The 17,895-nt window shown below is 36.2% G+C and overlaps 1 protein-coding gene across 3 annotated transcripts in view; it reads right to left on the bottom strand.

The window, feature by feature from the left end:
* The window catches only part of LOC145997014 (uncharacterized), a 33,499-nt gene extending 26,063 nt beyond the window's left edge, over positions 1-7,436 (bottom strand). For all 3 annotated transcript variants that reach the window (XM_083133630.1, XM_083133631.1, XM_083133632.1), the window contains exons 1-2: positions 7,122-7,436; positions 1,467-1,617 (exon numbers count right to left, since the gene is read on the bottom strand). In XM_083133630.1, the coding sequence (XP_082989756.1) occupies positions 1,467-1,617; positions 7,122-7,232 (262 nt within the window). In that variant the 5' untranslated portion in view covers positions 7,233-7,436. The remainder of the gene's footprint in view (positions 1-1,466; positions 1,618-7,121) is intronic.
* Between the last annotated feature and the right edge of the window lie 10,459 nt (positions 7,437-17,895).

Raw genomic sequence — 17,895 nt, 5'->3', positions numbered from 1 at the left:
ACAAGTGGTTACATATGCTGCTGAAACCTGGACCCTAACACAGAAAGATAGAAACAAGCTAAATATATTTGAAAGACAAATTTTAAGGAAGATTTTTGGCCCGGTACAGATAGAACATGATATATGGAGAATAAGAAATAATATAGAATTAGAAAAAAATAATTAACGGAGTAGACATTATACGATATATTAAAAGCCAAAGAATTAAATGGTTAGGCCACATACAAAGAATGGATAACACGAGAACTATAAAATGCATACTAGAATGGAAATCTATGGGGAGACGACCAACCGGAAGACCTAGGATGAGATGGTTTGAAGATGTATGTGAAAATCTAAAGATTCTCAAAGTTAGAAATTGGAAAGAAATGGCAAAGAAGAGGAAAGATTGGAATGATTTGTCTGAGAAAGCTAAAACCCACAAAGGGTTGTGATGCTAATGGAAGAAGAAGAAGTATGATGTATAATACGACCCTGAACAATGTGCATGCTGAGCTTCCGTCAGGATATGCGGTACCCATTTTGCCGATACCTTACGCAGGCCAATTTTCTGAGTTAGCATCTGGTATACAGAGGATGGTGAAATCTTCAGTTCATTTGCTAATTCACTACATGTCCAAACCCGATCATTCTCCAGCAATCTGCAAAGTGTATCAAGGTGGTGTGGATCTGTTGTCATTCGAGGATGCCCGCCACCATGTTCTTTCGTGGCTGATTCACAACCACTTTCAAATGCCTTGTCCCATCTGGCAATGGTATGATATGGTAAAGCATGGTCCCCACATGCCTCACGTAAGCCCTTGTGAATTTGCTGTACATTCCTTCCACGTGCAGCCTGAAATTTGATGAAAATTAGCTGTTCTTCACATGTGAACATTGTTCAGGGTTGTATTATACACACACGCTTCACTTTAACGTCTTCAAACTATGACACAACAATACTACACCTACACACGATCCCTAGTACAAGACTAAACAAGACCCTGTCGTCTTTTGTCCCAACGACAACTGACAAGCGTATACCAACAGTGTTGCCACTACAAGAAAAATTACCCTCGTACATGGGAAAAGTTGGTTTTACGTTGGTTGGCAAATTGGAGTTGGTCTTACGTTGGGCCAACTACTTTTGGTTACTTGAGAAGCTCCATAGAGACTTGTACTGGATGAAGTCCAGATGACAGAGCCTTTAGTCTGCAAAATACAGTCCAGAGTGTACTATATGGAACTGAGGTTGAAATTTGGGTGCCTTCTTAAAGGGTCACCCATTACACCCAAATATTAAACTTTAATGTGATGTTATAAAATTACATATTGCACTGAAAACATTACGTACACTACTTGGAATAGAAGATAAACTGGTCCTGAAAGTCTGAAGAAAAGCAGCAATGGGGCTCAATACACTGATCACAAATCACCAAAATAGTCACTTGGCACAGTGAATCAAAAGGTTGTTTGTTGTATCTCACCTGCAGCGCAAACCATCAGTTTGTCTAAATTTTTAACACATATTTGTTTATTAAGGACCAAAGTTATGTTGACATTGGCATTGCAACCACTCTTGCATGCATAGGGTATATTCTTTTTCTTGCAACACCCTTCAATCCTCATGCTAACAGACTGAAAGAGAAAGAAAGAAATTTGCCAATCATATACTCAGTTTAAATTCGATGCTAATTTCATATAAAATTATTCTGCCCATCTTTAGTGCCATTACAGCTATTTCTATCTGTCAATCATCTTCAGAGGCGCGTTCTGTAGTGCACCTGGCAATCTCACTTGTAAAGTGGGCATTGTGACTAATACTGGCTGCCCTGTAGCAATGTTGCCAAGCATAATCCTGCCTTTGTTTGTACGTACAATGGAGCAAGGTCCTTTGAAACGATTTTCGCCCATGCTCATGAGAGGTCAACTTGTCATGGGCTCTTTGGCATATCTCACACTTTTAAGCAGCAAACTATACATCTGCCTGATACTGTTACATGACCACGCATTCATTGAACTTTGACAGACTTACATTTGGCCTGCATATATTCTGAATTCTCCTTACGGTTCATGTATTAATTTATTTTGGATCTAACAGATTTTTAGCCATTTTTGTTCATAATTTTCTTCAAATACCTTCATATAAGAAATAACTCACCAAATTTGAAGGCACACAAGGACATATTGGCGCAGGAAAAAGCTATATGTGTCTTGTGGAGTTAAGATCTGTAGCACAAGCGCAGTGAAAGTTTAGAACAGTGTATCACCGAGTACCTTCAGCACCGATCTGCAAGAATGCATTAATGAAGCATTACAGGTTGTGTAACACCAGAGATTCTGCAGCATACATGGATTGAATGGAAGTGGATTATCGTCTGGATGATATCCTAGGAGCACTGCATGTGGTATTGACTGACTGAGTGTGTTTCACAAAACTTTCACTTGTGGTATATGTTTGAGGCATACAAGTTCTTTGTTCCTTATCGTATCTTGCAAGCAACCTGAAAGTGTACAATTCCTTTTTGGACAACCTGTACTTGTTGATGTTGTATAATGTGAAGTTGATTTATTTCCACAGAACATACATAGAGATAAGGAATAAATTGTATTACCAGTGTCTGAAAATTTATGCATCCCAGCTGGATCTAACAGTCTTGTTATTCAGTAAATATTAAATTAATTTTTTTTGGCATCAATTTCTTCAATTGGACAGCTATTTTTAAACAAATGGGTCATTCCACAGAATTTCATCACAAAAAAATAAAAATGGTTGCTCGACCATTTTTGATTTTCTTCATATTTGGTATGTTGAACCCCTTGGAAAAGAGAAGTCAAAAACAGCTTTTAAATTTTTTTTATCTGTTATGGTTTTTAAGTTTCAGGGTGTCGAAAATCGCAAAATTGCGCAATTTCACGAAAAATCAGCTTTTGCAAAATATTTAATATCTTCATAACGAATGAAGATATTTTAAAAATTCCAAGTTTATTGGAATCTGCATATCTTGCAGTACTAAAAAAGTTACATGGTTAAGTTTTGTAACAAAAAGCAACCTATGATCAGTGTATCGGAAATATCAGAACAAATTGTGTAAAATCGCTGAGTTTTGGTTTTTTTTATTATGAAAGGGGGACAGATAACATGATAATTTTATTTTTATGTTGTAGTAGTATGTTAGTTAATTTACCCTAAAAATAAGCAAGTTGTTAACTGCTCCCCTTTCTGAGATACAAGAGGTTAAATGTCGGAAAATCAGCAAAAACCAGCTTTTTGACCCCCCTGTAACTCAAAAGGGGGAGCAGGTAGGATTACCAAATTTTGAAGTTACTTCATATGAGTGAGCATGTTAAAAATCTCAAAATTTGGTGTTGTTATTCAAACTACTTATGGAGATACAGGCATTTTCCTTCATTACATTTCAACGTCAATTCGTCATACGCCTCCTGGTATAAGAAACAGGAAAAATTCTAAAAATAATGTTCACACCTTAGAGGATGGATTTTTAAGAAATAATATCACACATTGACTCACATTAACAGCAGCAATAACAAGATAATGCAGTATAGAGAATGAAGACTGTATGCTTCGTGGTTGTCCTAATTGTCCAGGGACTGAGTTGTTCCACCAGTACCTGCATGAAGCTATAGATGTTGACAATGAACTGCTTGATTCACCTGTTAACTACAAACAGTGGACCACAACTGAACGTTGTGAGCTACTGTCTATGTCGGATAAACAAGATTATGAAACTTAAAATGCATCATTATATTGCTAAGAGGCAGTCACAGTACATAAAAGACAGAAAAAGTAATCTTAAACCACATGAATGCATAGTACAAGGAGATTTCGATGAGAACTTCACCTTCATCCTTAAGGATGAGATTCAATCTTACCATTGGGTAAATGCTCAGGCTACAATTCGTCCATTTGTTCTGTATTTTAAAAAGGAAAATGATGCCGATATCACAAACGCAAGCTTCTGCAACACCAAAAGAAATGTTTACTTTCTGCAGAGATAATATACCAGGGGTAAAATATTCATATGTTACTAAAGAAAAGGTTGAAGAAACAGCTGAATTCCTAGCTGAAAGATTTCATTCATCTATTACAACAAAGCTTACTCGAGGTTTCCACAGTTTTGTCCCTGTTAATAAGACCACTATCAGAGTCCGTCAGACATAATTTTCTGCAAACTTCGAAGATATGAGAATTTCTATTGAAGACTGTGGTTGCAATGTATTATTTGAGTCTGTTAAAATAGGCAGCCATGTGGCATGTATTTATGATGGAAAGTGGTGGCTGGGAGTCGTCAAAGATATATGTGAACATGAACAGGACTTCCATGTACACTTTTTTCATCCTTGTGGTCCAAGTACAAGTTTCAAATTATCCAAGGATGACTATGTGTGGGTAAAATCAAAAAACATTTTGAAGGATTTATCACCATTAGAGGTAGCAGCACCTACAGGAAGAGTACATAATATCCAACCAGAGATGAGTGAAGCAATTGAGAGTTGCTTAAATGCAAGACCATGAAATAATAGCCCCCTACTTTGTTAATGAGGAAATATACATTGTTTTTACCATTAGTTATGGCTTATCACAATTTTGTACACAACTAAGCCTACCTACTCATCAATAAAAAATAAAAAAAACACTATTATACATTTTCTTTTTTGTTTAACAAAATGGTTATTTTATTAAATTGAGATAAGTCCCCAAGTTGTAGAGTATGAGCACTTATTGAACTGGCTGATTAAAAAAACACCTAAAATATTAATTAAATCTGTATTATATGTTGTCTTTGTGTCAGAGCAGAATAAAAAATAAAAATATTTGTACTTTAACAAATTTTTTTGAGTTTTATTTCTCTAGCAATGTAACAAATTGACGTTGAAATGTAATAAAGGAAAATGTCTGTATCTCCATAAGTAGTTTGAATAACAACACCAAATTTTGAGATTTTGAACATGCTCACTCATATGAAGTAACTTCAAAATTTGGTAATCCTACCTGACCCCCTTTTGAGTTACAGGGGGGTCAAAAAGCTGGTTTTTGCTAATTTTCCGATATTTAACCTCTTGTATCGCAGAAAGGGGAGCAGTTAACAACTTGCTTATTTTTAGGGTAAATTAACTAACATACTACTACAATATAAAAATAAAATTAACATGTTATCTGTCCCCCTTTCATAATAATAAAAAAAAAACTCAGCGATTTTACACAATTTGTTCTGATATTTCCGATACACTGATCATAGGTTGCTTTTTATTACAAAACTTAACCATGTAACTTTTTTTAGTACTGCAAGATATGCAGATTCCAATAAACTTGGAATTTTTAAAATATCTTCATTCGTTATGAAGATATTAAATATTTTGCAAAAGCTGATTTTTTATGAAATTGCTCAATTTTGCGATTTTCGACACCCTGTAACTTAAAAACCACAACAGATAAAAAAAAATTTAAAAGCTGTTTTTGACTTCTCTTTTCTAAGGGGTTCAACATACCAAATATGAAGAAAATAAAAAATGGTCGAGCAACCACCTTGTGATGAAATTCTGTGGAATGACCCAAATGTTAGTGATCTTAAATGCAAGATGACCAAGATAATGAATACATGCTTTCTGTTCATGCAATAATTATTATTATTAATTACCTATTTTAGTTATTATTATTATTTTAATCTTATTAATCTATTGATTATAAATATTAATATTATTAATAATATGTATGAGACATGGTTCGGACCCCTCCCCCAAAAATATAGATCTAGATACGTACTGGATGACACCAGCCAGATAACTTAGTGGAGACAAAGAGGCGCATGCCCCCAAAATTTTCATGTCTATTAAAATTTACAAGTTGAGTGTACTTTTGTTAACCTCCTGGGACCTGAGGGAGGAGCAAAGTAATAAAAGAGTAATTTTCTAATTCGCAAATGCAATAGTAAATTATCAAATAAGTCTTTATGCTATGTTATGCGATTTAATTTTTTTTTATTCTGTTCCTTCAGGCATGTAGCCAGGGGAAGGGCTAAGGGGGCTGAAATACGTCAAATATCGAATTTAAATAGTGTATAGTGGTAATTAATTTAACTTTCTTAGCAGGATTAAACATTAGATCGAAAAAAGTTTAGTGTATAAAGAGCAACCAGGTTATGTTTCTATATTCTACCATTTAATCCGAAGAACAAATGGATCCGCAGCTCCAAAAATGTATAGTTTTCTTTGTGAGAGGTCACATAATATAAACTTTATGAATAAAAGTTAATAACACAATACAATAACAGTGAATTTCAGTACACTAACTGTACAAAATGTAAGAAAATAATGGACAACAGTTGAGTTGGATATTCACTCATACGGTGGATCGAATAGTGAAGTCTCTCCATATAATAATAATAATAATAACAATAAATTTGGATTAAAATTTGTTGATTTCTAATAACTTATAATAATTATTGTAAAATGACAATTATAACCGTGGTAATAATTATTATTGCCATTATTATTTTATACTAATCAAGTTTTATCAGTGGCCTGGCCCTCTACAAATATTTCGGCGACGCCTGTGCTGATAATATATAGGGATGAGCCCCCCCCCGAAATAAAATCCTGGCTATGGGCCTGTGCCCTCCCAAAGTTAAGTCTCAGGTTCTATTCTGAACCCTTGAAGTAAGGCCGTCAATTTACGCCAATGCGCCTGTTGTTGATTTTATATGGTGCAATCAGAGGTACATACAATGACCTATTCGCTTCAGCATATAGAAAGAACAGCATGTCCTAGTATTTATTTAGACTTGTAAGGAAACCTGGTTTCGCCAACAAGATTGCTAATTTTTTTCCCGCTATTTTTGGATTCAGCAGACCGTAAACTAAATTTGACACTACTGCTTTGTTTCTTGCTTCAACGTGTGCCCCCGATTATTAATACATTTCGGTTCAAGGCTGGGCACATTGCCCCCTGCCCCTCCTATGGTTGCGCCACTCACCGCAAGTGTCTCAAATCTACCATTGCTGACACGTATTTTGATATGGAATCTCATAGGTGATTGATTTCACTGCTTCACATTGCTCACACTTTAATAGTAGCAAACAGTAAATTTAAGGGAAAAATTATATTGATATATTTCTCTTACCTCGGAAAATGTGGAAAGTAGAATGCACAATAACACTAACGATATGCTAATCGATTTCATTTTTGGTGTGTTGGTCGTGCTTATACAACTTAAATTATGCACAATTTGCATATCAAACTGCTGCTTTTCACTAACAGTCAACTAGTTTCTTGCACTTCTCGTTTCGTGTGCAAACTTGCAATTGCCAAACTCAGTGTATCCAACTTGTAAAATAACTTGTTTCTCGATGGTATTAAAAAATAAATGAACGCTGAACAGACCCACAGGTTGATGAAATGGACAGTTGTTTTGTTCGCCACCGCAAAGTTGGACGTCAGAAGCTCAACGGACGAGGGGAAGGGGGTTCAAATATGGCAACCGGATATTCTTTCTTTTTTTAAGCGGATATTCCCCGTTTTCTAACATGCAATCTAGTCGCTTTCGAACATATTATTTAATGTTTCCCTGCCTGTTTGGCAAAAAGTTAGTTTTTTTTATGTCCACGTTACGCTCAGATAATCTAATCGGAACTGCATTACAGATTAAAGTTTCATCCGAACCAGTGGCGGATTTATGAACTCTCGTGAAGCTATTGGCGGGGATTCCAGGTTAATTAATGGGCTTCTTAATAAATTTAGACTGATTCGTTTTGTCCCAAAGCGACAGCTTTAGCCACTGCGCTAACTGGGAAGCTTCTTTTCTTGTTCGGGAAGATTAAAGCCCTTTTCGTGTCGGTGCTGCTGACTAAAGCCCATCTTTTTTAAAAGAAAGAAAATGGAAATTGACATTTAATCCTAAATCTGCAGTTTCATATATTTACGTGTATATTTTTGCCCTACTTACCCCAGGGGTGCCCATCCCCCCAAAATCATATCATTCGCGCCCTCAAATATATCGTCATCCCCACAAAGTATTTAATTACGACAGCGTGTCTACCGAAAGTAACTTTTCTCTCAGCTTTACTGAACAATACTTGATCTGCCCCTCCTCCATAAACAAGGGTGCACATCACTCAAGACCGCCCCTAAAATCGTTCATCGTAATCCTCCCAAAATAGTTTGGATGAATACGTAATAATTAATGTATATTTGAGTGAAATACCATGTTAAACCCTATTTTTTAATTGTTCGAATTTCGAAAAAACTTAAAGCTAGCACATTGATTGGTTAGATGTAGTAAATTAAATTATGTAAATATAGCTACATGTAAATAGTGTTTGTGAGTACTTAACACAAACTGTTACACAACTTAAGGTAAAGATAGAAAATTCAGCCTTGGCAAACCAAATAACATGCTCCAGCCGTATGACCAATTCAATTATTGTTTCACGATACATTACAGAACCCTAGCTACAAATTCTTAAGCTCACCTCAGGGCGATAATATAATACGGTTCCTCTTTCAAAGATCTCCCCCCCCCCGTTCTCTTGGGGTAAATATAATTATTTTAGTAAACCAAAATAATAATTAAGTGGATTTTATCTTCAGTGCAAATTTAACTTGTTAAAGAATTTTTTTTCTGTGACAAGAAGTTAGAAATGCGGATTTGACATATTTTTGTTCCAAGTGACGCATAAGCATTACAATTTAAAAAGAGATGTTATTAGTGAATATCGAGAATATCGCTTAGTCTTGTTACTTGTATAATGCAGCTATATTATAAAACTTCACATTCTCCTCAGTTAAGCGGCAAACACGCATTGTCGCAACACATTGCGAGCAAGAAAATTTTTTACATCCATTTCTTTCGAGACTTTCAAGAATATTAATTTAATGGGGTGTCAATACTTTCTTAAGATCCGAGTTATTTAGTCTTTCCCAGCTTCTCTTTTGGCACGTTCCGGATCGAAAACGTGTAGATACCATATCGCTAAATGCAGTTAATGTTCGAACTCTTTCCATTACAGAAATCCCTTGACAATCTAAGATTTAACACGTTATCTCCCCCTTTAAATTTAATACTCAATCCTATCACCAAAATTTCCATGCCAACTTTAGATTTACTGTTGATATTGAAGAGTGGATATTGGTTCCTGCAATAAATTAATTCTCAATCTCCACACCAGAATTTCCACAACAGTCTAAGACAATATAAATATATAAGAATTGGATGATACCCCCTTCAATTTAATGCTCAATCCCCTTCTAACTAAAATACCCGCCATAATCTCTAAGACCTAGAGTTGGATACTGCCCCCCCCTTAAAAACGTTTAATCCAGAATCGGCCCCCAGAACCCAGGGGTCAATGAAGGTCTAATAAGTAAGAGTTGGATATTTCTCCCCCCTTCCCCTTCGATAATACCCTCAAACACTTTCTTTTCTTCATCTAATGGATTAAATATGGTGCATTTAAGGTGTACCATTTTTACATATACATTTATATATTTTGGAAAAATATATAAATCTTGAATTGTATAGTATTTGAAGGGGAAAAATCCCTCCCTACAAATCTCAATGGTAGTCACTTGCCCTCTCGCCCCAAAATTTCGAAATTCATGAAAATTCACAAATTAATGGTACTTTTGTTAACCTCTTGGAAACTGAGGAGTAGAGTAACAAGTAATTTTCATGATTTTGAAAATGTAACAAAGACAAGATCCAAGTTAGATTCTTCCTCCCCCCCCTCCAAAGTTAGGTCCCAAGTTACGTTTATGAGGGGAGATATTTTCCTGGCGGGGCAAACACATTTCAAATACCCTCAAATTTTATACTTTATAAGATTATGAATTACTTAATAGATTCACCTGAAGTGTTGCAATATTTTAAATTGAATGTTAAGCCAATAAATTTTAGGTGTTTGCTTCCTTTTTTTATTGATAAATCGAGAAACAATATACATAAATCTTCAATTGTTATCAGACTATGCACAAATTATAACAACCTTGTTCAAAAAGAAATTAAAGTAGACTTCGTGCTTCCTTTCATAACAAATAGCTCAATAATAAAAAGACATAGCCTATATTGTCATTGCCTAATCATTTAAATTCACAGTAAATTTGATTGAAGCTGTGTTTGTATTATATCATTTTTATCGATACTATGTATTTAAAGTCATGCCTTATTTACTCTCATATGGATTTTATATTTGTACAAATTGTGTAATTAATCTTAGTGTTCATCGACTATTGTGCGATGTATAATATGTTTGTATCTAGCAGTACTCTGTTGTGATTGTACTATATTGTGCTTGTATTTTGTTCTGTTACTTTGTGTAACATACCTACTGCCATTTTTATCTTTTTTTACCTTTTGCTTTGTATTTTGTAATATTGTAATTCTGTAGTTTTGTAATTTTTAAAATGTATATTTAATCTTTATAGTAGAATGACAGCACTATGTTCCTACGCGTCAGCAAAAATTTGATGCGGCTGGTGTTATGTTACATCCTGTGTAGCGGGGTACGAGCGATTTTATTGTTGAGTCAGCAGAACGTGTCTGATCACGTTGAAGACATCGGAAGCGGTGGGGGAGGGGGTCAATGGATTTGTCACGTTGTTTCTTGATGTATGCTAACCTAACACGTGCGTATGTTTGTGTGTGTGTGTGTGTGTCTTTGGAGGAAATGCGCGCGCAACCATTGCCTATGATGCAAACACATGAAGAAATGATTTAAAGATGGCGCCGAAGGTGTTGTACCCCTAAAGTTTAGCGGCTAAGGTTATTGCTCTGTAAAACAAGAGGCGTCGAGGGTTCGATTCCTGGTAGAGTCAATATTGATTAATTGATAGATTGAGTTAGTTTGTTTTTTTAAGTCCGTTTTATGCACGGCAAAACTAATCAGGATAGGAGCTACAGTTGAAAAGTGGTAATTCGGACCACTATGTGCCTCCACCGAGTATCGAACCTGGGACCCCTTGATTACAAGGCGACGATGTCAATATTGAATGGTCTCGATTAGCCTGTGTGTAAATAAAGGCAACAAAATGGTTGAGTTCGAAAATCGAGTTGGGTTAGTGGTTAATGTTGTCACCTGGCAATGAAGAGGTCGCGGGTTCGATTTTTTAGGTAGTTAAATTAGGCCAATTGTTTAGTCCCACCATTATAGGTCCCCGATTAGTCCATCTGTGCATAAATAGTGTTCGAATAAAATCAATATGGCGGCTTTGGGTTAGTGGTTATTGTTGTCGCCTGGTAATGAAGAGGTCGCGGGTTCGATTCTCTAGGTAGTTAAATGAGGCCAATTGTTTTGTCCCGCCATTATAGGTCCCGATTAGTCCATCTGTGCATAAATAGTATTTGAATAAAATCAATATGGCGGCCGCGTTTTGTGTTTAGCGGCGGCGGCGGCGGCGACCGGGGCGCGGCGCGGCGCGGGGCGGAGCGGGGCGGCGCGGCGCGGACGCGGGGGTGTTTTTTATTCCGCGAGATGTTTCAACCAAGTGGTTGAGGGTTCGATTCCCAATGTTGGTGAAAATTGGATATTCAATTGTATTTGTTTAAAAGTTCCGATTAGCTTTTTGTGCACAAAGAGAAAATGAACTAATTGGAAATAGGATGTTTATGCTGTAATGAAAATGTCCCCGGGGGTTCGATTCACAATGTCAAATTGGCTGATAATGATGTTGTTTTTTTTTTTAAAAAAAAAAAAAGAAGTGTGTTGAGTCCCCATTAGTATTTAGGCAGGAACAGATATTAAAAATCAAAACAAAATGCCTTTTGATTACAACGCAAAGACTTTACCGCTAATGTATAAAGATAAATAAGAATCTGTTGTTTTGCCGTGTGGGGCCCCAGTACCGATTAGCTTAAATGCATAAAGAGTAGGTAAAATAAGCAAGATGGCCGTCACTATTGTTTTGTGATCAAAGAGGAGTCACAGGTTCGATTCAATCAAAGCAGGCAAGATTCTATGTTTCAATTCCATGTAAAAGTCTAAAGTTATGTTTCGATTAACCTCAATGCATAAAGAGGAATTAAACAAAAACAAGCAAAATGGCGACAGATGTGATAAAAGAAAAATTGAATTAGTTTTTTATAGTGACAAGAAAAAATAGCGAATCATTGTTAGAAATAGAATGAAAATAAAGATACTTGCCTTTGCGTGTCCAGCGCTGTGCAGAAAAGCTCTCATGCTTTATCTCCGACAAGTCCACAATACACATTTTTTTTTATTGTATAGTTAATTATTAATGTTGTTATTAACACAGATTCTTACCAGTGTGAAGAAAAGCTCTCATGCTTTATCTCCGACAAATCCACAATACACACTTTTTCATTATATAGTTAATTATTAATGTTGTTATTAACACCGAGTTTTACCAGTGTGAAGAAAAGCTCTCATGCTTTATCTTCGACAAGTCCACAATACACACTTTTTCATTATATAGTTAATTATTAATGTTCTTATTAACGATTGTTACCAGTAAAAATATAAACCATGAGGATTTTTAAAGGGGTGATAAGTGAAAAAAAGCCAAGACATATATTTTATCCCTGTTTATTACCAATATTTACAAAATTCAAAAGAGCCGCACACACACACACACACACACACATACATATGTAAAATGTTTATATTGTGTCACCAGTTTATCAGCATGTTATTTAACAAGTTTTTATTCTTCAAGTTTGTTCACTCACCCACATAAGGAATTGTGTCACTATCATAACCATTTTCTGCTGCAACCACTGAATTAAAATGTTTCACTATTTTTTCCACAAGCATGTTCTCGCAAAAAACAAACACTTCTTTGGAAAGTCTTTTCCCGTCGATGTTTTGTATAGACAAAGGCTCAGGTTTTGTACATCCATGTAGATGGGAAAGCACAAACTTCTCCTTATTACATGCATGGACAGGGGAAATATCTGTGCAACCGAAACATTGTTCGCGAAGGTCGAGAATGCAAGATTCCACACAGTTTCCAAAATATGATTTCAGATACGGCGACACTGTTTCACACATAACTTTCGCATGCTCGATGCACACAAATATCTTCATAAAGTTCCGCCACGAACTTTCTGCGATGAACACTATCTCCAGGGAACCGTAAGCTGGTTTCTTCCTTATAATGATCTGACGGCGATTGTACAGTGTGGTTATCAGCAATTCATGTTGCTCACTTAGTGGGTAGGAAACACGAGGCTGCTCACCTGGAATAGCGATGTAATTGTCGATTACTGGAAACAATTCCTGAAGAGCGTGCCACTCCTGCAACTGTAGTTCAACACCGGCCGCCCCGCTTCTGTGTAGCCTGACCACAGGTTGGAAATCCAGATGAGAGGAAAGTCCGATTGAGATAACTTTTTGTTTTCGAAGCATTCAAATAGTAGACGTGATCAAATAATATCGACTGGCGTATAAGACTAGTTACTTGTTTTTGTTCTTCAGGTAAATGCTGATCGCTCTCTTTCTGAAGAACCCCCTTGAAATTAGTGTACGGTTGAAATCTTTTTTTCAGCGGCATCGAAATAGAGGATTCCATGACTAAGAACTGCGAGATACTGCATGTCGCAGCGTGCAGGTATACATTTGAAGAAATGCGTGGGTGTGTTTTTGAGACGCATGCGCGCGTAGCAAACCAAGCATGTGCTGGACAAAAAAGGTGGAGGGGCGGGGCATTACAAAGATCAATGGTGAGAGAAAAATCAGCAGAATATCATAAACGTCATATTGAGGAAATATTGGATAACAAATATTAATTAATTTAATTAAAGCATCAACCGCACTGTCGATCTGAAATTAGGTTTATAGACAGGGGGCAAAATGGAAAATATCGACGATGTTCTAGTATTGGATTGTTTCTGTATTTCCATCGGTATAATCCTCCACCACATTTGAAGCATACTGTTTTATCCTCTTTTTGAATGTAAAATAATCCTGCTTCGGACAGAGCTTCTACAAACGGGAATTCTTTAGATTGCCAGTTTCTGAAAGAGGACAATCTAGCATTGAAAGATCCCATCTCTGGATATTGCGTCATTGTTCTGTAAAGACACAAAACAAGATAAATATTATAAGTAAGCTGTTGTAAACTGTAACGCTACAAAATTATTAATATACTATTAGGACTATATGTAACTTGTATAAAATTTCAAACAGTATTTACTGTCAATATTTTCTAGTATACGTACCGAGTATTATAAATTTAATTTACGAGTCAGCAAATAAGTTGTTATAATATTGTCGTTTTTTATCGGTACTGGGAATAAAATTTGAAATTTATGCATGGGTTTACCAGAGGCTCTATGGAATAAATACAGAAAACAGTAATGCCCACAGTACACAGACCCGTAACTTTGTATCTGATGAGTGTTGTACGTATAGAATTTAGAGTTATTTTCCAAAAATCGCAAATGGTTATGCACATGTGGAGGTTTTCCGTAACTATCAAAAAATTCCCCCCGGGAGTTACTGTCTATGTAAATTGCTACCCAGTGCTTCCCGGGGCTATCTTTGGGATCTGTATTTACAATCAACGCTGCTGGTAGTTCCACATGTACAGGTAATTCATTAGCTGCGAAAACCCCAACATGATGATTGTCAAAGGCTCTATTTGATATTAACCCGTGAAGCAAATTTAAAGTCGACAGCATTGCTGGACACTAAATAGTAATATTGTGCAACTCACCTTGTTATACAATTAATCCAGATGAATATCTCTTTGATTATTAATTTCCATGAGAGCGTCAAATTCAGAGTAGATAACACAAGTCACAGTAGATTCCAAAGCCGATTTGAAGTGGACTTCCAAGCTAACAGCCCCTTGCCGTTGAAGACTGCAGTGGGATATGGCACTTGCAGCTGCGTCTGGTGTTATATCGAAAACAAGTAATGCGTATCCCTGGGGGTATTCCTCACGCGATATATTGTTTCCTTCATCCATATAGTGTATCCCTGTTCCAGAGAATAATGTGTGATATGCTGTTATGTACTTGTTGTTTTCAAAGTCTGGTTGAAGTGGTTTGCCGGGAATTTTTACTCCATCAACATATAAAGTAAAGAAGTTGTAATTGAAATGTTGAAAATTGAATGGGTTTGTAGACAGAGTGCCGTTGAATGCATCGTTGGTAACAAACCCCACAACTAATCGTTTCGGAAGACGTCCAAGTATCACATTGTCAATTGTTTTTGAAACAATATCTTTTGGAATAGTTACAGCTTTAAGTTGTACTCTTGTTAGAGGGTATTTTGCTGTATGTTTTTGCAATATGCGATTGTGACTAAGTTTGATGGATGAACTGACCGATACTTTTCTCACATATAGTGTAGCATCCAGAATTTCCACTTTGCCTTCACTGTCATCTAATCCCATCAAGCAGAAAGTGTTTTTCGAAGGAATCAGTTTTATACGCATTTCCACTCCATTGATCAAAAATTTCTCTTGATTGAAAATATCAGAATGCAAGTAACCAAACATATCAAATGTTTTACTCTGTTTTGTTATTTGGTTACGTTTTGTAAAGCCTTTGTTGTCTTCCGAAACGTTATCAAAAGCGCCTGCTGTATCTTTGTACCACAATGCACTTTGGAGATGAGATGATTTTGCAGATATGTCATAGTTCAGTGCTTTTTCAAAATAAGACCTGTATGGGTGCATGTGAGATGGAAACGAGATGAGTTTGTTATTTAAGTAGATTTGTACTTCACTGAACATTGCATTGAGAAAATCATTGACAGGTCCAATTGTTTTATCTGTGGGTAGCAATAACTGACCATTCGCTTTTACAATTCTGGCATCTATATTCAACATTGTGTGTGCTAAATCCATATAATCATCACCATGTCCAGGTATTACAAACTCGGTGGGGGCATTATCTGCCAGAGAACTAACAGGTTTGTATCCGATGGTGTGGTGTTCTAAGATGCTTGTCTGAGTAGGTTTTACCGAGAAAATATCCAATTCACTTTTAAAACACTCACATGATTTCTCCCTAATTAGCGCCATATCTAATCAAAAATATCTGATGTTATTTGAATTTTCTTACGGTTGCGTTTGGTTGTTTTCTTGGTGTTTGTATTGGCACTGGATCTCTTCTTTCTCTGAGCGATCCTTCCAGTTCGCTGTCCCGAAGCAGAGTGATTCCTTTTGAAATGTTTATGCCCCTGATAACCTGAACCAATCATTTCCTTTAGCTTTGTTTCAGCTTTTCTTTTAAGATTTGATCTGGCATCCGAAATTCTGGATTGTAGTGACTGTTTTAGGGGTGTTTTGTCTACAACATCACCTAACACATTTACCCCTGTTTTTAACATTTCTTTCCCTACAGCTTTCGCTCCTTTTTTGATAAGAGGCAAAGCTGACCGAAAAAGTCCTCCAAGAAAACTTCCAATGCCATGTCCTTTTTGATAGGCAGCACCGTAATATATGTTACCCACACCAGATCCAGCTTGTTGATGGTAGTATTGAAAATATGGGTCATTCATAATCAGAGCTTTTCACCACAACGTCTAAAATGAAGTTTCAAACACACTAGTCCGAAGGAGAATGGGATGTGTGCACCAGTGCTATCCCTTAAGTCAATTTCTATTTGTTCGAAATTATGTTTGTGCACTGGGATGTAATGTGGTGAATCGAAAATTTGCACACCATCACTTCCAAAAGTATGTTCCATAGGATTAATGTTTATAATACGTAATAGAGGGGCGACAGCATCTCCCACCATATGTGATTCCGCAATATCTGTGTAAATATACATCTGGGAAGGAATTTCTCTCACAACATTTGGAGGCGAGCGTCCAATTTTTACTTCTGATAGATCATCGGTCGGTTTAAAACCTAATATCCGTGCCAGTTGAGGTGACAATCGTACATTTATGTTTCTCTGCTTGGTAGATATATCAACAGTCACATGTTTGTACGCAGGATGATTTCGGAGACTAAAATTTAATGTTTCAGAATATTTATTGATTTCTGCAACAATGCTGTTTATAGATGCGTAATAGCCTTCGGATATTCGAAGTTCGTTCCATTTGACATCATCCATAGATTTATATTGAATATAGTTGTTAAATCTTGTAATGTTTAGTATTGAATAAGGATAATGCACTTCTACCAATGCCATCTCCCATTTGTTGGTGTCCAACTCCACACGGTTCTGAAGCTTTGTGGTGTAATTAGTTAGAGTATTACTTGGGAAATATTTCATGGAACTGTTACTAGGCAAAGTAAGGTAGAAAGCGTTTCCTTTTCTCATGATGTGTTATGAAGGTTATTTGTACCACTGATGAGAATACCTACAAAAATTTATGCCTCTCTCTCTCTTTTTTTGACTCCAAAAACGATGCGCTAATCCAACTGTCAAATAATCTGGAGTAACCTTTCCAATGAACTAACAACTTTTTACTGGCTCCTTTACCTTTGGTCGCAAGGATTTTATCAATTTCATGCATATCCGGTAAGCGGACCAATTGCAACTCTTCCGTATAAAATGTTCCATCGATTTTATGTCCTTGTAGATCTTTTAATTCATACACTTGAGGATTTCTTTTCAAAATACGTTCTACCACAAATATTTCTCTTGTCCAATTTTCCATGTAACCTTTGTCAAAGCGTTTTTTGGTTTTTGTTATTCTCACTGTATCTCCTATTTTGAATGGCATCTTCAATGACAATAGTGGAGATGAATCAGATTTGAGTTTTTTGTCATACATATTGTGCCATACTTTCAAAACCTTCTCAGGAGTAACATCTGCTGGTGCCATTTTAATACTCGAGTGAATTTTATGATTATAAGCTTTCAAAAGCTTTGGGAGTACATTAACATAACAGCTGGTTCTTTGCTTAGTAAAATACTTCCACATGCGTTCCTTTAAAGTTCTGTTGAATCTTTCAACAATACTAGCTTTAATATCAGG

The sequence above is a fragment of the Lepisma saccharinum genome, chromosome 13 (assembly GCF_977018435.1).
Source record: "Lepisma saccharinum chromosome 13, izLepSacc3.1, whole genome shotgun sequence".
Taxonomy (NCBI): Eukaryota; Metazoa; Arthropoda; class Insecta; order Zygentoma; family Lepismatidae; genus Lepisma; species Lepisma saccharinum.
Note: the sequence above shows the minus strand (reverse complement) of the source record. Positions and strands in the feature narration are given on the sequence as shown.